Source organism: Tubulanus polymorphus, chromosome 8, assembly GCF_964204645.1.
Source record: "Tubulanus polymorphus chromosome 8, tnTubPoly1.2, whole genome shotgun sequence".
NCBI classification, from domain to species: domain Eukaryota; kingdom Metazoa; phylum Nemertea; class Palaeonemertea; order Tubulaniformes; family Tubulanidae; genus Tubulanus; species Tubulanus polymorphus.
This window is the reverse complement of record NC_134032.1, coordinates 16,204,324-16,226,311: the sequence shown is the minus strand read 5'-3', so window position 1 is coordinate 16,226,311 and position 21,988 is coordinate 16,204,324. Positions and strand designations below refer to the sequence as shown.

Genomic DNA, 21,988 nt, shown 5'->3' with positions numbered 1-21,988 from the left:
GAATCAGTATCAAAGTTCCAGGCTGTGGATTGTGAGCCCGAGGGGACTGGGTCCAGATTGAAGGATTAAATGGTCCACCATACAGATGAATACATATATTATAGGGCACACAAAAATATATCACCACAAAAACAGATAAAATAAACAAACAAAGAAATTAATCGGCGCCGGATGAAGATAAATCGTCATCACTGAATTAATGGAATTAACAGATCACGTGTCACGTGTCGTGTTAATCAAGTGTGCGCGGTTTCCTCAACTAATTGGATCCCTGAAGTACACCGGACGGCTAGGTGAGCAGGCAGTGGCACGTGGTGTGCGTCCACCTGATACACCGCGGCGTCGCGCACACCACCGGGCGCACACGTATCCACTCAGAGTTCTTAGATTTCTAGTAATATCGAGGGAGTTGCTTTCAGCTCATAGCATTCACCGCCGCTGCGTTAAATGAAATCACATTAAAATCTCGCTACTTATCGCTAGGTCGCGATAGCACGTGTACCCGGCGACCCGAGCGCCACCTGGGACCGGTACTAGACTCTAAATAATGACGGTTGATGATTAAACAACAGATTAAAGTTTTTTGATAATTTGCTCATATCGCTGATTCGCGCCGCGGGTTACATCCTCTTAGTCGCTCCCGACGTTTCGTCGATTTGTTTTCGGTTTCATGGCAGTCGTCTGGCCGGAGTTTCTCGCGCACGTGCGAATCAGCCGCCACGTGACTGCGGCATCTGTGCCGACATTTTTGTCGAAACAATACAATTCCATCCTCGACAGAATCCAACTAAAACACCCTCATGTTACCCTTGAAATACCACTACGTATGCCCATCCTCAGTGCAAGTTGCTGCCACAACCTTTTATTGTGATGGATTTGTAAAATCTCTGGCATCCGAGGATCGTCAAAGCGAAAGATCTTTCCAAATGGTTGTTCTGAGAAATTGGGACGAGAAGATCCACAATATCCGAGTATGATCGGAATAACGACAGAGAGAGAGAGGGAGAGAGAGGAGAGAGGGAGACAGAGGCGTTTGTTGCTGAATTAATTGCGGGATTTCTCTCGTTGTTAAGTTAGTAGTTGTCTGCTGTTGGTTTCCATCAATGACGCACTGTGGCTGTAGTTAACGTTTCCACTCAATTCATTGAGCAACTTTCAAAAACAGTTTCTGAAAATGTCTTATGGCAGGATTGATTCTAAAAGTTTTCAATCACGATTTTCAATGATGATAAAATTACTGCATTCACAGTTAAATGACGAATTGTCAGGTTCTTGGAGGTGGTCATAAAACAGTAATTGTCTCACAGACGGCGCGGTTGATTTGCTTAATCCCCTTAATCCGTCCTAATCCACGCACTAATCCTCCATCTTAACTATTTTCAATGATTCCCTCAAAAACGTCTTTAGAAATAAGACCGCATTAGTCAAGTGGCCACAACCGCATTGGTCAAGTGGCCATTATTGCATTGGTCAAGTGGCCGAGTGGTCAGTTGGTGAAAATGGAAGTAGAAAGATCTAATGGTTGGAAAAGTGATGACCAAATGGTCAACAAGACATTTCTTCCAAACTTTTGCACCTAGAAATGAGACAGAACAAGTGAAGCCACGAGTTGTGATGCCTCCAGACTTCAAACAATGGTCAAGTAGTCAGTCAGCATTAAATGACGCACAGTCAGTCGCGTGTTGTAGTGTCAGTCAGATCTTTACCGTCACGTGCTGCCCCTATATTAACCATAAGCGGCTTAAGTGTGAACTAGCATACTACTCGCATGCCACAGTAGTGGTATAGATTTCAACCGTCACGTGCTGTCCCATTATTAACTATAAGCGGCTAAAATATGAACTAACATAATGCTCGCATGCCGCAGTAGAAGTATAAATCTTGATCGTCATGTGCTGCTACTAAAAAATGAGCGGCTAATGCGTAAACTAGCATGATAACAAATTAGGAGTCCAAAATGTTTCCTTGAGCTAGTGTAGTTTATTCGACTTTTCGACTGGTTATATACAGGTTTTCCTCACTACAACCAGAATCAGTGTTGTTATAAACTGAAGGTATCCCTACTTATAAAAACCCACTCGAAGAATAGATTCAAAGAGGACGAAATCTTTTCGTGAACTAAATATCTTTTTCTCGTTTGATGAACGGTCGAAACGATGACAAGGAAACATTTTTTTTTATTATACAGTCAGAATCGTAAACACCGCTGACGCGAGGACTGAAAACAAGATGCGAGTGAGACCGCACCCCCTCCCCTACCACCTCCCTCCCGCCCCTCCTCGTGAGAGACCTTGTGAAGGATAACCGTTAAGTGTAATCAGTGGCCTGCGGTTAGGAACGGACGGATTACCACAGCAATTGTACAATAGGCTACGATAGCAGAACAACGGGATCACTCCGATACAACGGGATCACTCCGATACAACGGGATCATTCCGATGTTTTTATCAATTGTCGACAGTGAAGGTGTTTTAAACCCGGTATGCCGGTATTTTTAGAAGCTGCTCGACCCGCAGGCGCGGCTGCTTGTAGCGGAACCAATCAGAGCTCGAAACCATCGTCTGGTGCAGATATAACAGAATCATCAAAAATAGAATTTTATTTCCACCACCAGATTATTGTATATTGTATATTACAATCAGACGCGGCCAAATATTTATTTGAGAACTCGATATCTTGTATTTCAAATATTAAGTGTAAGTTATCATTTGGATAAGTCGTCACATTACTGAAGTCATCTCTATTTGTTCAGTGTCAATCTGTATTTCTAATTCAATTCACTAAGTGTAAGTCATCATTTGGATAAGTCGTCACATTACTGAAGTCATCTCTATTTGTTCAGTGTCAATCTGTATTTCTAATTCAATTTACTAAGTGTAAGTCATCATTTGGATAAGTCGTCACATTACTGAAGTCATCTCTATTTGTTCAGTGTCAATCTGTATTTCTAATTCAATTCACTAAGTGTAAGTCATCATTTGGATAAGTCGTCACATTACTGAAGTCATCTCTATTTGTTCAGTGTCAATCTGTATTTCTAATTCAATTTACTAAGTGTAAGTCATCATTTGGATAAAAGTCGTCACATTACTGAAGTCATCTCTATTTTTGAGTCTCAATTTATATTTCCAATTTAATTTACTAAGTGTAAGTCATCATTTGGATAAGTCGTCACATTACTGAAGTCATCTGTATTTTTGAGTCCCAATTTCTATTTCTAATTCTATTTACTAAGTGTAAGTCATCATTTGGATAAAAGTCGTCACATTACTGAAGTCATCTCTATTTTTGAGTCTCAATTTATATTTCTAATTCAATTTACTAAGTGTAAGTCATCATTTGTATAAGTCGTCACATTACTGAAGTCATCTCTATTTTTGAGTCTCAATTTATATTTCTAATTTAATTTACTAAGTGTAAGTTATCATTTGGATAAGTCGTCACATTACTGAAGTCATCTGTATTTTTGAGTCTCAATTTGTATTTCTAATTCAATTTACTAAGTGTAAGTCATCATTTGTATAAGTCGTCACATTACTGAAGTCATCTCTATTTTTGAGTCTCAATTTATATTTCTCATCCAATTTACTAAGTGTAAGTCATCATTTGGATAAAAGTCGTCACATTACTGAAGTCATCTCTATTTTTGAGTCTCAATTTATATTTCCAATTTAATTTACTAAGTGTAAGTCATCATTTGGATAAGTCGTCACATTACTGAAGTCATCTGTATTTTTGAGTCTCAATTTGTATTTCTAATTCAATTTACTAAGTGTAAGTCATCATTTGGATAAAAGTCGTCACATTACTGAAGTCATCTCTATTTTTGAGTCTCAATTTATATTTCTCATCCAATTTACTAAGTGTAAGTCATCATTTGGATAAGTCGTCACATTACTGAAGTCATCTCTATTTTTGAGTCTCAATTTATATTTCTAATTTAATTTATTAAGTGTAAGTCATCATTTGGATAAGTCGTTACATTACTGAAGTCATCTCTATTTTTGAGTCTCAATTTGTATTTCTAATTTAATTTACTAAGTGTAAGTCATCATTTGGATAAAAGTCGTCACATTACTGAAGTCATCTCTATTTGTTCAGTGTCAATCTGTATTTCTAATTCAATTCCGGTCACGTGGACACGCACAGACACAACTCAAACACAAGACATGTTTGATAAGTTGAACTAACGGTTGAGTGACTACAGTAAATCTAAATCACTCATTATGAATTAACTGCCTGGACATGCCGCCCACGAGCCCTGTCGTCATTGCCTGGACATGCCGCCCACGAGCCCTGTCGTCATATGTAATAACTAAATTCTAAAGGGGATTAAAGTACTTCTAAAAATAAGAAAGGGTTATAAACCATTATAACTTATATAGAATTCCGGTGAAGCTTGAAACAATTTCGAATCAAGTTTTAATGGTTCCGAGGTCGCGTGGAGACGGGCTCAAACAAGTTTTGTCGCAGGTTAAAAGAGTAGAGATTATTGTCACTGCTAACATAAACTGTTCGTAGATCGACGGAGCAGGCTCGCGGAGTGGAACTTCAACAGCAGCTAATATGAAGGTAGGGCGGGCCACATGTTTATAATTCAAACATTTCCAAATCTTATTTTTCTAAATGATTTTTCTTAGCTAGAATTAGTTGCTTTCAACGAAACCATTTTCGATTATTTCTATTTTCATCCGTGATATTTCTTAACGCGCCCGAAATATCATTCCAATACAGGGGGCGCTGCAGTTGCTCAAACGGGTTTTTAGGGCATAGTGACAGTAAACAGTTCATTGTTACTATGGTATTCATCCATCGGTTACTTATAACTAGCTTTTCAGCGACTGCAGCACCCCTGGACTCTATTTCCGTAACTACGAACGGCTGATTTTACCGGAAGTAGTTTATCCGCTATTCAGATCATGATATGTAGTAGCTAAACAATGAAAGCCGGTAAATCTGGCTCAGTTTAATCCAGGTATTATCTACAATACATTTCTACGTAAAGTATTGAAACGTTATTCGAGTTCCACGTATATTTGAATCATGACGTTCAATTCTAATTTCTCATTAACTTAATGCGAATCTGATTGATTCAAAGTTATCTACATTAAACTGAACCCGAATAAAGCCATTTAAGTATTTCAATTAGCAATTTGAAATTCGACCGTATTTTTAGGTTTGCCGACTCGTAGTGTTGGCTTTGCTAGGATGCCTCGTCCTGGCTGTGAACGCCAGGAAGGAGAATAACAATAAAATGGCGCCGAAACGTCCGAAAAGCGAAGAACCAAAACATACTGAAATGGAAGAACCAAAACATGCAGATAGTGAAGAACCAAAAAATACTGAAATGGAAAAACCAAAACATCCTGATACTGAAAAACCAAAGCGCCCGCTCAAAAATGGTTTGAGACTACGTTTTCTAATCCGTCAGGTAGCGAAGAAACTGCGTTTACTACTCAGCAACGGTCTGCCGGAAAAGGAAGTGAAACAAAACGAAGGTTCGAATAAATTTTCTATCAAAATAAAAATATGTTGAATTCGAAGTCCAGAGGGCGCTGCAGTTGTTCAAAAGCTAGTTTTGATAGATAGTTGTTGTAGCACATTATTACTATAGTATTTATCAACCGGATTTCTTTAACGAAGACTGATGCTGCTGATTACAACGGGCAGTTGCAGCGTAGATATCTGTTATAGTAGATTTATTTTTTCGATGCAAGTAATTATTGTAGCTACCGGTAGATGTCGTTAATGTACGTACCCACCCAATTTTACCTCATGTTCTACCATTATACCTGTTATTTTCATCTAGGTACCTGTGTACATCCCTCGCTCACCTCAAATACGTCACCTACCTACAGTGGCGATACTGTCGCCCCCTACCTACAGTGGCGCTGCTGTCGTCACCTACCTACAGTGGCGATACTGTCGCCCCCTACCTACAGTGGCTCTGCTGCCACCCCGTACCTACAGTGGCGCTGCTGTCGCCAAACGAACTGTTGAGATACACAAAGATAGGAGTTTAATGAAGGCATTAATTTTGATTTTATTTTTAGATAAAAAGAAAACCGAACAACCAAAAAACAAAATATTCCAAATGGCGCGAATTCTGGCTTTGGTTAAAAAAGTGCGCGCGCAGAAAGCTCGAGAAAACGCAGGTAACTTCAAAACACAATATCGCATGCCTATGCATATATGTGTGTGACCATGCGGGTGTGCGTGTATGCGCATTTTTGCGTGCGGGTGTGCGTGGTGGTGATTGTTGGATTTTAATTCTTTGTTTTTTTTTTCCATTTTCATTTAATTCATGTAGAAATTGAGAAACTCAAGGAGAAGATAGCGAAACGACCAGAGAGAGAAGAGCACAAATTCCCACCGGCTTCATTCTTCTTGAAAAAGGGCCGAGAAGAAGAGAAAGAAGAAGAGAAAGAAGAAGAGAAAGAAAAGGATGAAGAATACAATCATCCACCAGCTTCATTCTTCTTGAAGTCGAAACCCGACGGAAAAGATGAAGAGGATGAAGCAGGTGCGTGTTAATTAATATGCAAATTATATGTAAATTAATGCGAGTTTTGATATTGATTTTACGGTTTGTTTTGTTTATATAAAGAACAAGATCGACTCAGACAAGCGAGATTAGACATGTTCTTCAACAGTCAACAACCTAAAACAGGAGAGAAGAAGGAGAAGTACGAGCATCCCCCAGCATCGTTCTTTTTGGGGCAGAATTCAGGACGGGCAGGTGCGTGTTCATTAATATGCAAATTATATGTTAATTTATGCGAGTTATTGATTTTACGGTTTGTTTTGTTTATATAGAACAACAGCGACTCCAAAAAGCGAAAGTAAAAATGCTCTTGAACAGACAACCTGAGCACCCCCCAGCATCCTTCTTTTTGAAACAGAATGAAAAGGATGAAGCAGGTGCGTGTTCATTAATATGCAAATTATATGTAAATTAATGCAAGTTTTGATATTGATTTTACGGTTTGTTTTGTTTATATAAGAACAAGATCGACTCAGACAAGCGAGATTAGACATGTTCTTCAACAGTCAACAACCTAAAACAGGAGAGAAGAAGGAGAAGTACGAGCATCCCCCAGCATCCTTTTTTTTGGGGCAGAATTCAGGACGGGCAGGTGCGTGTTCATTAATATGCAAATTATATGTTAATTTATGCGAGTTATTGATTTTACGGTTTGTTTTGTTTATATAGAACAACAGCGACTCCAAAAAGCGAAAGTAAAAATGCTCTTGAACAGACAACCTGAGCACCCCCCAGCATCCTTCTTTTTGAAACAGAATGAAAAGGATGAAGCAGGTGCGTGTTCATTAATATGCAAATTATATGTAAATTAATGCAAGTTTTGATATTGATTTTACGGTTTGTTTTGTTTATATAAAGAACAAGATCGACTCAGACAAGCGAGATTAGACATGTTCTTCAACAGTCAACAACCTAAAACAGGAGAGAAGAAGAAGAAGTACGAGCATCCCCCAGCATCCTTCTTTTTGGGGCAGAATTCAGGACGGGCAGGTGCGTGTTCATTAATATGCAAATTATATGTTAATCTATGCGAGTTATTGATTTTACGGTTTGTTTTGTTTATATAGAACAACAGCGACTCCAAAAAGCGAAAGTAAAAATGCTCTTGAACAGACAACCTGAAACAGGAGAGAAGGAGCACCCGCCGGCATCGTTCTTTTTGAAGCAGAATTCAGGACAGACAGGTGAGAAGGAGAAGAAGGAGAACAAAGAAGAGGAGAAAGAGAAGGAATTAGAGAAACTGGCGCATTTGAGACAAACAAAAATTACCTCATTTTTCAAACCGAAACTAGAAAACAAAAAACAAGAAACAGAAGAGAAACAAGAAGAACATAAAGAAGAAGAAAAGGAGAAAGAAGAAGAGAAAGAGGATGAAAAAGAAAAGGAAGAGGAAGAGAAAGAAGAAGAGAAAGAAAAGGAGAAAGAAGAGAAAGAAGAAGAAAAAGAAAAGGAAGAAGAAGAGAAAGAAAAGGAGAAAGAAGAAGAGAAAGAAAAGGAAGAAGAAGAGAAAGAAGAAGAGAAAGAAAAGGAAGAAGAAGAGAAAGAAAAGGAGAAAGAAGAAGAGAAAGAAAAGGAAGAAGAAGAGAAAGAAAAAGAGAAAGAAGAAGAGAAAGAAAAGGAAGAAGAAGAGAAAGAGGAAGAGAAAGGAAAGGAAGAAAACGTATACCATAGGTTCTAACTCACAGTAAACTCTAACTCACTGAGTTAAATCTAACTCACTGAGTTAACTCTAACTCACAGTTAAGAGTTAACTCTAGAATTATTCATAATTGTTAAACTAAATTTTGAGTAGATGATTGAAATATTTAAATATAGTTTATTCATATTCATTGAAGAGTTTTTGTAATAAATCAATGAATGATAGAAATTTAAATGTCATTGTCTGATTATATCGTGTTTATAGTAGCGTGTGGACTTGGAGCACTACCCCCTCACCCCCTCACCCTCTCACCCCTTCACCCCTCCCCTCCCCCAAACTACCCATCCTGTGTAGACCCCTGTATAGATAGCCGGATGATGCAGAATCAGTCTGCACTCAGTAGAAAAAGAGATTTCTCAGGGTAGTTGTGAGGAGAGGATTGCTCCGGATAGGTGTGAGGCGAGGATTGCTCCAGGTTGCCGTGTGAAGAGGATTGCTCCGGAAAGGCGTGAGGATGGGAAACTCCGGGTGGTCATGGGGAGAGGATTGCTCCATGTTGCCGTGTGAAGAGGATTGCTCCAGGGAGTTCGAACCCGGGTCCTCTAACTTAGACGAAATAATGAAATATATAGTCTAAATAAACTTAACCTTTACAATCCATACTTCCTGTTATATTATTCTTGAAAAAGGTGGGATGGAGGAGTAATCCCTGGATGGAGGAGTAATCCCTGGATGGAGGAGTAATCCCTGGATGGAGGAGTAATCCCTGGATGGAGGAGTAATCCCTGGATGGAGGAGTAATCCCTGGATGGAGGAGTAATCCCTGGATGGAGGAGTAATCCCTGGATGGAGGAGTAATCCCTGGATGGAGGAGTAATCCCGGGATGGAGGAGTAATCCCTGGATGGAGGAGTAATCCCTGGATGGAGGAATAAACGCTAAATCGGCGATGGATTTTAGTGTTTTTGTCTTGTTGTGGGGCTATAAAATCTGTTAAAACTAAAATTTGAGAGAAGCATGTCCAGAGACTTTTTTTAAGGGCCAGCCCTATTTCAAAAAAGGGAACTTTCTCACTGCGAAGAGTGGAACTTTCCTGAGAAACGACACATTTTGAATATGGAGTGATCGGATACCTGAATGAATCATTTCAGAATATGGATTACCAAATAACAATAAATCTTGACTCAATTTGTTAACGCTGACTATTTAAAGGGTAAAAGATTTACGGGAGTTCGTTTGCCCGCCTTAAACCCCTCCTCCCCGCCTACACCACCTCTGCAGATATCCACGCCAGTGACCTGTAACGAAGGCAACCAATCTGCTCTAAAACTAGACCAGTACTATTCATAGACGATGTTTAGTAAACTTTGTAACGATCTATTATCGTGTTGTTGAATGCGTGTCTGACTGTATTCAGGTGGTCAGTACAGAGATTATACCAAGCTTGAAAAATGTTTTGTTCGTGTCTCTTGTCGAGACTCATAAACTTTGAGACGGGTGCCCGGACAGGTTAACTCTTGCACGGACGGAACTTAAAAGCTTTATAATTAATCACATTCGCGGTTTGTTGATTTTCCATTATATTCGGACCTTTCCTCGAGAACAACAACGTTTCTCTATTAGTACGTTATACCTTAATACGTTACGAAAATGTTGAAATTTACATTTGAAACATATTTAACGAATCAAAATCCAAAATTATAAGTTGTGACGTTTAACCACCGTCTCAATAGACAACCGTCTGCGGAGACAGATAGTGTGGCCCCCGGGGCGCCAACCCCCCCCCCCTTCACTTCACCCCTTCTCTGCCGAGTTACCGCCGACTATTCTCCTAAATAAAACAGATACAACGATGAGATTCATTTCTGATTTCAACTTGAACCTGAAAGTGTTCAAAATTCACCCCAAGGAATCCAATTTTTCGAAATTTTCTGGGAATGGACCCGCAGAAGCCCGTCCCCCACGTCACTGTCATTACGGACCACAAACACGCATTATTATCAACAACATCTATCATATTAAAAAGGTCATTCCAATTCGACTGAAAATATAGAGCAAGTCTAAAAAAGTAGGTTTTAAGATTTGGTTTTAGACGATTAAGAGGGTCCTAGCTCCAGCCAGATTCGGTTCATTTACAGGGCCCCAGCCAACCAGATTCGGTTCATTTACAGGGCCCTAGCCAACTAGATTCGGTTCATTTACAGGGCCCTAGCTCCAGCCAGTTTCGGTTCATTTACAGGGCCCTAGTCAACCAGATTCGGTTCATTTACAGGGCCCTAGCCAACCAGATTCGGTTCATTTACAGGGCCCTAGCCAACCAGATTCGGTTCATTTACAGGGCCCTAGCTCCAGCCAGATTCGGTTCATTTACAGGGCCCTAGCTCCAGCCAGATTCGGTTCATTTACAGGGCCCTAGCCAATCAGATTTGGTACAAGTTAAGATTAAGCTTATAGATTATCAAAAGATTAGGTCTCCATTATTTCATATTTTTGACGGAAAATTTTCTGACCTCAATGACTTTGAATAACCACACGACCGCGCGATGTCTTTCACTTACAAATTTAGACCCGTTTTTATATGAAATGTATTCATAAGTTTTCTTAATAAGGTGTTTTTATTGGAAAGCCGGCCAGGCGTACGACCCATTGTGTCGCCAATAGCGACAGACAAACATACTTTACCAGTATATAAACCCGACCGGGACCGACTTCTAATCATTTACTGTTGGTAAATACCTGATTAGAGTCAACTCACTCATTCATACAAAATGAAGGTAAGTTATTTTTATTTAATGCTGATAAATTGGAATCGTAATAATTGAGACTCTATGCACACATAGTAATAAGTTGTGAATTCATTTTTCATTGTTTCAATGAGTTTATTCTAATCCGAGTGAAATCTTTAAACTCACATTGGAGATCTAGGGTTTTACTGGAAAAGCAATGATATTTTCAAATATAATTCTATCATATGTTTCATAAATCATTTCCATAAATTATTTTCATAAATCATTTCCATAAATCATTTTCATAAATCATTTCCATAAATTATTTTCATAAATCAGTTGAATAAATCATTTTCATAAATCATTTCCATAAATTATTTTCATAAATCATTTGAATAAATCATTTTCATAAATCATTTCCATAAATCATTTTCATAAATCATTTCCATAAATTATTTTCATAAATCATTCGAATAAATCATTTTCATAAATTATTTCCATAAATTAGTTCCATAGATTATTTCAATAAACAATTTTCATGAATTATTTTCATAAATTCATGTTCTTTAATTATGTTCATTAATTATGTTAACAAATTATGTTAATGAATTATGTTTATAGATCTTGCTCATACATTATGTTCATTAATTATGTTAATACAGTATGTTAATGTATGAATTGCTTAAGTCCGGTATTATTCATAACGAAATTTTTTTTCTTAACAGGTTTATTTAGTAGTACTGTTAGCCATAATTGGCTGCGTTCTGTTAGCTTCGGTCGAAGCCGGCAAGAGAAAACGCGCAAGGATGGAAGAATCTGGTCGCGCTGAAGAAGAGTTGGCTGAAGATCACGAACTCAACGTGGAAGAACTCCAATATTTCGTGAAGTTCGGTAAAATGATCGAAAATAAATTAAAGGCGGCCGAAAAGCAGGAAGAAAAGACGAAAGAAATAGAAGAAAAATTAGGCGAAGAAGTTAAGAAAGAAGAAGAAGGCCCCGAAGGTGCGAAACGCAAGGAGTTGATGAAGAAAGTTTTCGCGTTGGTTGTGAAAATTTTGAAGCTCGAATCGTTGAAAGAAAAGGAACACGATTTGGAAGCCGAAATCAAGGAGCTCAAAGAAGTGGATAAAGAAAATGCGAAGAAAGAAAAAATTACAAAACACGAAGATAAGAAAATGGATGAGGAAGGAAAAGAAGACAAAAGCGTTGAAGGAGGTAAGCGATACATCTGGCAATCAGCCAAATTTATCTAGCTCCGAAACAAATACATCTGGCAATCAGCCAAATTATCTAACTCTAGCTAAATTATCTCCATTTTTCTGATCAAGTCATCTCGAATAATTTAGTTTCTGGTATAAAGAAAAACCAGTGAAAAAAAGAGGTCTTTATTTTGATTTTGTCATCGTTTCACAAACAGTATGAATATTTTCAATTCTGTATTTTAGAGTGTGTTCCATTGTTTGGAACGTGTGAAAAGAAAGACCACTGCTGTTCAGAAAGCTGTATCGATAATACGTGTGCCTAAACTCCGTGTGCGTTCTGCTCGTGTGCCCTAAACCCCGACTCATCATTAAACTCATTTTCAGTGAGATCTGAACTCAAGTCGTCGGACCGGGTTCTAAAATTAATCAGGCCGTCAATTCCAAATCAAATTCCAATTTTAATTCGAAAATTCAAAACTCTTATAAATTTTATCAATAAATAATCAATTCTAATTTCGTTCAGGCAGATTATATGTGTTTGTGTTCATGTATCTAGAGGTCAGACAGAGGTTAATAGTAGAGGTCGCTGACGACAAAAAACAGAGGTAGCAGCAAACAATATGGAGGTGACGTCATGAGGGATGGCTGAGAAGGATAAGGGCCTATTACTCAGCAACCAGGTGTCGCTAGTGTACTGGTGACATATACCCACACGGTGAATACTAGAAATCCAGTGAGATGAGTCACAGGTGCGAGTCCCGTTAGCACTGGTGATAGGACCAAATAAACATTTAGCCTTAGTCCTAGTCCTGTCAAAAATTTGTTCAGTTATAGGACCAAACCTGAGAGGGGTCCCTCGCGCTCTAGGGTCCCAAAAAATAAGAATTGTTGAATGAGGCAAGATTTTTCAATGTTCAATATTTTATTTTATATTTTGTTCTACATTTTACAAATACACAAGAAACGCATCATTGTACGGACTACGACTCGCTGTACGGACTAAGGCTCGCTGTACGGACGACGGCTCGCTGTACGGACGACGGCTCGCTGTACGGACTACGGCTCGCTGTACGGACTACGGCTCGCTGTACGGACGACGGCTCGCTGTACGGACTACGGCTCACTGTACGGACGACGGCTCGCTGTACGGACTACGGCATTCTACCTAAGCCCAGACGACGCTACATGAGACCTTTATCTAATTCTATGAGTTTCGTGTCTGTATATTTACTATTTATCAGTTTATAAAATTGATTATCGTACATCAGTTTTTTAAGACAAGGTGTTCATCACATATATAACAACAATTGACGCTACTTAAGGGGGTGCTTAGCAACACCGGAGCATTCCAGCGTAATGTCAGTCGCCTAAATCAACTTTTACTTCCCGGAAGTACTCGTCGATCGAATGATCTACGTCGATCACTTTTTCGATCGCGCACGGGATCACGCAGACGATTCCTAGTAACAGTTTCCGTTCCATCGGTAAAACTTTCCCGACCCAGTTGCTATGTTTAGTATTACTGATATCGGCGCGGTCGCGTAGCAACGCTCTAACGTCCGCCAGAGCCTGTTTGATTGATTGCTTCAAATCTCGTTGATTCTCGCTCTCGCAACCGGCGTGAATTTGCGAGAACGGATGTACGATATTGGCGGTCAAGTCGTCGCACGATTTCAGCACGTTTTTTACTGTATTCAAGTATTGATCGAGGACACGTATGTCAACAGTGGCGCGCGTTTCCTTAGCGACGCGTTTTATACTATTGACGTCGAGGACGGATTTGTAAACAATGGTTCCCGGCGGTTGGTAGGTTTTCGCTAGTTGAATAAATTCGCCTAATTTCGCGTCGAATTGATGTTTATCGTCTCGTAGTTTGTACAGAGATTTCGTGTTGTCCTTTTGGAATTTACGAATCGCTCTCAGCATCTTTACATCTTGTTCTGCAAAAATAAACGGAATATCGTATCAATAATCGATGCACCCATGCGCCATCTATCGCTTACCGCAGATAATTTACTAGATCTTTCTTTTTACAATTTCGTCGAAACGATACATGATTTTAATAGAATATTTCTACTGAAATAATCTTTAGATCATCGTGCACCCATGCGCCATCTATCGCTTACCGCATGTAATTGACTAGATCTTTCTTTTAACAATTTCGTAGAAACGATACATTATTTTAATAGAATATTTCTACTGAAATTTTCTTTAGATCATCGTGCACCCATGCGCCATCTATCGCTTACCGTAGTTAGCCAGATTTTTAACGATTACTCCGTGTTTTTGTAATTCGCTTTTACATTGCTTGTATTCATCTTCGAACAGTCGAATACGCAGGTCCAGTGACGTCACTTTTATCGCCTGTTTAATCGATTTCGTCTCCAGTTGGGTTTTCAGACGTGCCGCTAGGGGGCCTTTATTATAGGCGTCCCACAGTTCGTCCAGATCACGTGACGTATTACAGGAAACCGTTAGAATAATACCTGAACAAAAATAAAATTTGCATATTCAAATTACCAGGATAAAAAATCGATAAATGTATTGACACTCCCTATAAATAGCTGCTTTCCAAACATCATTACGACGTCATTGAATCATCAATGGAGGCGGCCATATTTAATTGGAAAGGTCAACAAAATATAACGTCGGGTTTCTTCATTTACCTGGTATGTATTTTTCGAGTACAACGCCCTCTAGTAGCCCGTGTCGAACTAGGTCAGCTTTCAGATCGAGCAAGGGAACGTTTTGAAAGTTTTCTAACAGTTTTTCGGTGAGAGATATAAACATGAATCGTTCACTGCCGTACTCCTGTCGATCGATAGGTTGAACATCCTGTATATCTATATACACTCCTATCTGACCTATACATTAATTATAAGAATTAGTGGCATCAATATAAAATATTGGAATAGACACTTTGAACGAATGGCGAGAAGTTGAAATAAACTTCATTGATCTCAAGTCGACCACACAATAAATAGAAATCTAATAAATAAAACACGGAATTAGGTAAAATACCAAGCTTGAATAAAGAATTAAAAGTCTGAAATGTTTCTTTGAGCTCTACGACATTTCGACTAGATCCTAAATAGACGTCTACAGAAATAACTGAATCTAATCTAATCTAACCAATCTATTCCTGCCTGAAGATGTTCCTTTCAGGATAAAGTCGAAACGTTGAATAAACTACACTAGCTCAAGGAATGCAGTATTCCTGAAGATGACTATTAGGATAAAGTCGAAACGTTGAATAAACTACACTAGCTCAAGGAATACAGTATTCTTAAAGATGACTATTAAGATAAAGTCGAAACGTTGAATAAACTACACTAGCTCAAGGAATACAGTATTCCTGAAGATGACTATTAGGATATAGTCGAAACGTTGAATAAACTACACTAGCTCAAGGAATACAGTATTCCTGAAGATGACTATTAGGATAAAGTCGAAATGTTGAATAAACTACACTAGCTCAAGGAATACAGTATTCCTGAAGATGACTATTAGGATATAGTCGAAACGTTGAATAAACTACACTAGCTCAAGGAATACAGTATTCCTGAAGATGACTATTAGGATCAAGTTGAAACGTTGAATAAACTACACTAGCTCAAGGAATACAGTATTCCTGAAGATGACTATTAGGATAAAGTCGAAACGTTGAATAAACTACACTAGCTCAAGGAATACAGTATTCCTGAAGATGACTATTAGGATATAGTCGAAACGTTGAATAAACTACACTAGCTCAAGGAATACAGTATTCCTGAAGATGACTATTAGGATATAGTCGAAACGTTGAATAAACTACACTAGCTCAAGGAATACAGTATTCCTGAAGATGACTATTAGGATAAAGTCGAAACGTTGAATAAACTACACTAGCTCAAGGAATACAGTATTCCTGAAGATGACTATTAGGATCAAGTTGAAACGTTGAATAAACTACACTAGCTCAAGGAATACAGTATTCCTGAAGATGACTATTAGGATAAAGTCGAAACGTTGAATAAACTACACTAGCTCAAGGAATACAGTATTCCTGAAGATGACTATTAGGATATAGTCGAAACGTTGAATAAACTACACTAGCTCAAGGAATACAGTATTCCTGAAGATGACTATTAGGATATAGTCGAAACGTTGAATAAACTACACTAGCTCAAGGAATACAGTATTCCTGAAGATGACTATTAGGATAAAGTCGAAACGTTGAATAAACTACACTAGCTCCAGAAAATATATTGGACTCTTTATATTTTCATTTACATTAGACGCGTAGTCGATATAGCCGAATATAATTAGATAATTTACCTTTTTCCCTATTGAAAGGAGGTCGACTCAGATCTGTAGTCGCTTTGCTGTCACCCATTTTATATTCGGGAATCCTGAAAAAAATAATATATAGAAAGCTTTAATATATCAACCTGGAACCATCAAATCACTAACAATTCAGCAACCGACAACCGATTACCGAAATTGATTTGAGTTTTATTTGTTCATTTTCAAATAAAGTTGACGTCATAGCGTGAGATACCACAACTGCGGAACTGGACTACAATTGCGGAACTCACTGGACCTGCGGAACTGGACCTGCGGAACTGGGTACATTGTTTAGGGCACCTTCACTTTGTTACAAAAACTTACTGCATAAACTCAATATCCAAACAGGATAACTTCCTTCGAGTCATAGTCATAGTCATGGCGGTTTCTAACTAAATCTGAACAATTTCACTCTACGCGTTTTCCCCTCAAAATCCTAGAAGTGTCGGAACCTAGTTCCAGTGTCACGCGAGCTAGTGTCTGAGAGTGTCCGAGTAGTCTAAAGTCAGCGAGTGTTTGCGGGGTTCTGAGATTCATTGCCTAATACAGAAATTCTCAATATCGAATCGCGTTTAAAGGTCATTAAATACTCGCTCTTTTCTTTTATCAGATTTTCCCAGAACGTGTCTAAAAGTAAATCTGTTTTATATAACTACAATAGACAATAGACACGTCACTGTTAATTGCGTGAGTGGCTCATCACATGGGGTTAATAAGGGCACTCTAGTACCCGTCTGTACACACGGGTCCACGTACTGTTACTACCAGTACCCGTTCATGCTCGGGCAGATATCACCTCCAGGACTCGCGTTCGGGTTCGCTCTTTTCACCGAAATATCTATAATCCGATTATTTAGAGCATGGATCATAGACAAATAATGAAAAACTTTACAAATCTCACTTTACAAAATAAACATCTTTCAAAATAACAGAATCCGTTCTTAGATATTTGATTGAAAATAATGTAAAAGAGACTGAAATGGTTCCTTGAGCTAGTGTAGTTTATTCAACGTTTCAACAATATCCGAATAGTCATAATACTGTATTCCTTGAGCTAGTAGTTTAGCCTGAAGATGACTATACCCTAATAGTCAACTTTAGATTTTGATATCGAGTTTGATTAAAGCCTAGATTTAATAAGGACAGAGTTTTTTTTTCTAAAGTTATTATGCTTGTGCGAAAATTTTGATACTGATAAAAATATAAGACTAGGCTAAAGAGTTAAATAGCATCAGTAACTGGTCCAGGGGCACGTGGATCCGCCCCTGCTGTACCGTGTTACCCGGCAAGATATCATCAAAATACGACTTCAATCGTTTACTTACTTGGAATGAATTAAGATTTCTCAAAGAACTCTGTTTTGGATCAGCATGGATCAAATAGGTTCCTGAATCTCGTTGTAAGAGATCTTGCTATGTTTCAACCCTCTCTCGTGCGCAGAGGTCTACGGTCAATATAGTATACTGCTAATAATTCGAGCTGTTATCGTCGCTTTATTGATAACTCGTCAAATCGTGACATATTTTAGCGAATAAACAAGGTTTTTCGCGCTACTCGCTGTCAGGATATCGTCCACATACACTGGACAGGTGGACAGTGTGGACAGACGACAGCTAATCAGTAAATATAACGACGATTTTACATTCTTTTATCGGTGACTTCTAATAAAGGACATGCGAGTGGTCGGCACGTTTGTTTACAATACGATGTGTGTAAATATATTTATCAACCGCCGGTGGATTTTAGAGTCTTTATTTACGGCCAGTAACGACAGACGATACTGCTGTACATACTGATTAAACAGAAATCATTGAGATTTATAATAAACAAGCAAGCAGATTAACTTGGAATTGACTCTGCCCAGAACTATCACTACCTGTCCAATACTGAATGTCCAGTTTTACCTGTCCAATTCTACCTGTGCAGGATAGAACGATATCCTGTACACTCAAACGTGGTGAACGGATAATAAGATAAAAAACCACTATCTACGCATTATAAGAATTTAAAAACAAGAATTTATTCATTCAATTTAAAATATATAGAATACACGACGTTTCGATCTCACCCTAGAGATCATCGTCAGGTGTCAAGTTTTAACGGCAATTAACGGTTTATCTAAAAGAGGGACGTGTTGGCAATGGCAACGGTACTGAACGCTGGACCTGACGTCGTTATGCGTAACCCTAACCCTAACATCGGCTGTAACCCTAACCCTAACATCGGCTGTAACCCTAACCCTAGCTTATGGATACCCTAACCCTAGCAAGACTCGAACCTGAGACCTCCAGTATGCCAGCCGAGCACACTAACCACTAGACCATAGACCAATGGTGACTTCTAGACATTGTCAGTTTGTCTAATCGATTCGTTGACTGGTCACCAATCAAGTGTAGCGAATGGTGACCAGTCAGATGTAGTGACTGGTCACCAGTCAGGTGTGGTGATTGTTCGATAGGCTTCTATCAGCTATCACTCTCTCTGTTACTAGAGGGAGGGGAGGGTTACGTGTACAGCTGTAACGCCACTGCTGTTACCGGAACGTGTCCATAACGACCCAATAAAATACAATTCCGCGCAAATGTAGAATTATCGCCGCGCGGCCGCAAACAAACGCGGAATGCTTTTAGCTTTTAACGGACTGAAGAATGATTATATTCGATATCGGAGAGATTCTATTCCGATAACAATGAATTTATTGCAGGGTTTTGTTGTTTGAAAGGATTTTCAGGTAAAAACCGGTAAAAACTGCCCCGCGGTGTTGGAACCAGTCCAACAACGCTGGAACCAGTCCCACAGCGCACACCAGGTACACACTGACCCAGTTAACATGTATTTAAATACATACACACCCAATCAATAAATATCATATTCTTGCTAATATTTAGGAAGTTTTTTGTCTTGATAAATTGACTCGGTTTATGGGGTACAGGTAATCAAAGAACTTTCTGTGAGGAGACCACAGTTCAGTTCAGTTCAGTTCAGTTCAAATACTTTCACATAGATTTCAGAATTACAAAAAAAATCGGCTGATTCTGATTAACTTCTGAGTAACCCCTTAAAACCCGCATTCAATTCAAATATTAGAAATAAACAATAAAAGCAAATTAAGTTAAATAAAGCTAATAAACTTATAAATAGTTATATCTGCTTAATAAAGTTTCATTGAGCTATAAATGGTTATTGTTCGAATCTTTTGCAAAATATAGGTAAATCTAACATTTTCATTCCATTTCATGCAAACAGACGTATTACGTATATCCGCGGTACTTACTTTTAGATGAGCTTTATAAAAACGACTAATTAATCCAAACCACACGACTTTTGAAGATAAAGTTTGTAGAAGACCACCACGAACTACACGCGCGTCCCCAGGAGAGGGTACAGTACCAGAGTATTAAAACTCCCCAGTACTGAGCGCTAACTTGTGATAGTCAGCTGAGCTGCCGCGCCGGTCCCGGAATAGAAAAAATTATAGTTAGTATTTTAGTCCCTATGGTGTGCAATTTTCGTTATTTCCACAGAGAACGTGTTTTGCTGAAACGGCCACCGCTGCGGGTGCCGAGTCTTTCTTAATGATAATAATATTGCCGGTAGTTGACACAATACCCGTCGCATGGAATGCACCACAACTAGGCGTAAATCGAACAGACTATATCGATGATGAAAATGTAAAAAGCGAATTGATAAATGATATTGAGTTCTATAAATTATAAACAGTTGTTGCTTGTGGCAACGCGAACGTAACGCACAACAGACGCACCGGTTTAAAAACACCGGCGATTACCACCAGAAATCCATAATCATCCTACAATAGCGAAGATTGTTAAAATTTTATTGTATGGACAATATTAATTGACAGTTTGAGCGTCGGGGAATCGTAAAAGAGCTTAATCACACGAATACAGGATTTTAGGAATTTGGTAAAACAAATACATTGCACCATAACTATAAAAGTGATGTCCATTGACCAGTTGACCACATAGCTTACAGCACATTCAATATAGTCCGCATGTTTATCTGAATCCAAGCGTCCATTTTTATCGGAATTCAGTACTATAAAAATGATGGCCAACCTTCCACTTAAGCCATGAGAAAAATTCGCTGAATTCCAAAATATATTCATATGACCACGAGTTGGATATAGGAAGGCCTCGAGTGAAGCTCATTTTGGTTCTATAGCCAATCTTACAACTTAAGACCAGTCTAAACTCATTTTAGTTCTATAACCAATCTAACAACTTAAAACCAGTCTAAACTCATTTTAGTTCTATAACCAATCTAACAACTTAAGACCAGTCTAAGCTCATTTTGGTTCTATAACCAATCTAACAACTTAAAACCAGTCTAAACTCATTTTAGTTCTATAACCAATCTAACAACTTAAGACCAGTCTAAGCTCATTTTGGTTCTATAACCAATCTAACAACTTAAAACCAGTCTAAACTCATTTTGGTTCTATAACCAATCTAACAACTTAAAACCAGTCTAAACTCATTTTAGTTCTATAACCAATCTAACAACTTAAGACCAGTCTAAACTCATTTTGGTTCTATAACCAATCTAACAACTTAAAACCAGTCTAAACTCATTTTAGTTATATAACCAATCTAACAACTTGGAAAAGAATAAAGTAAGATATACCTGTCAGTAATCTGTCCCTTGCTGTCAGTAATCTGTCCCTTGCTGTCAGAGATCTGTCCGTTGCTGTCAGAGATCTGTCTCCTGCTGTCAGAGATCTGTCTGTTGCTATCAGTGATCTGTCCCGTCATTCGAACGCACGCGTATATTTCTTTTTTTGCCGGTACAGCTTCAAACAGTGATAGATCTAATGTCGCTGCGGCAGTCGCTGCGTTTATGACAATGATAAACTATATAATCGAATCGCAATATTGCGAGATGTATGAAATCAGTCAACAGCCACGTGACAGCCACACGTCCTGAACTTAATTGGTTATTTCAGAATAATCGGCTGCTGCTGCTGCTGTTACAGGCACTGCTGGCTAATTAAGATTAACGGTTGATTGATTATGAAAGGCAGACGGATTTTGGTTCACTGAATAAATCATTTGACGACTGTTAAAGCGGTAGCTGTATGTGGTTTTTATGGATAATCTAACTAAACTACTGGACTGTCGCCTCAGTAACGGGGAGACCGACGAGTCACTGCATCCATCACATCTTGACAGTTATATGAATTGAATGATATTGGCCGTCAATTTGGCCGTCAAATTGGCCGTCGTGACCGTTTGAATTAAGATTACCACTAACCCGTTTGTGGGTTTAGAAGCTGAAAGGGTGTAACACTCACCGATTTATCGATTGACGAAAGTCCCAAATTCCGCGGGTGTTCGGGGCGGCAGTTCCAGCGCGGGTGTTTGGGGCGGCAGTTCCAGCGCGGGTGTTTGGGGCGGGAGTTCCAGCGCGGGCTCAAACTCTCTCACTCGACAACAGACGAATATAATTTCTCAGTTGGAGACGACTTGAATTCCGCACATATGTGTCGGAATTTGATATTGCGAAAGTCATTTAGGTGAAACTACCGGTAAATA

General features: G+C 38.8%; 2 protein-coding genes across 2 annotated transcripts; one reads left to right on the top strand and one right to left on the bottom strand.

Moving 5' to 3' along the window:
- The first annotated feature begins 10,917 nt into the window (after positions 1 to 10,917).
- LOC141909895 (uncharacterized) lies at positions 10,918 to 12,588 on the top strand. The gene is made up of 3 exons (XM_074800579.1): positions 10,918 to 10,956; positions 11,634 to 12,123; positions 12,354 to 12,588. The coding sequence occupies exons 1-3, from the start codon at positions 10,951 to 10,953 to the stop codon at positions 12,431 to 12,433; spliced, it is 576 nt and encodes a 191-aa protein (XP_074656680.1). The 5' UTR covers positions 10,918 to 10,950; the 3' UTR covers positions 12,434 to 12,588.
- A 496-nt stretch (positions 12,589 to 13,084) lies between these two features.
- Positions 13,085 to 21,116, bottom strand: LOC141909846 (uncharacterized). The gene is made up of 5 exons (XM_074800494.1): positions 21,081 to 21,116; positions 16,428 to 16,501; positions 14,777 to 14,974; positions 14,360 to 14,596; positions 13,085 to 14,050 (listed from the first exon to the last, which is right to left on the bottom strand). The coding sequence occupies exons 2-5, from the start codon at positions 16,483 to 16,485 to the stop codon at positions 13,470 to 13,472; spliced, it is 1,074 nt and encodes a 357-aa protein (XP_074656595.1). The 5' UTR covers positions 16,486 to 16,501; positions 21,081 to 21,116; the 3' UTR covers positions 13,085 to 13,469.
- Between the last annotated feature and the right edge of the window lie 872 nt (positions 21,117 to 21,988).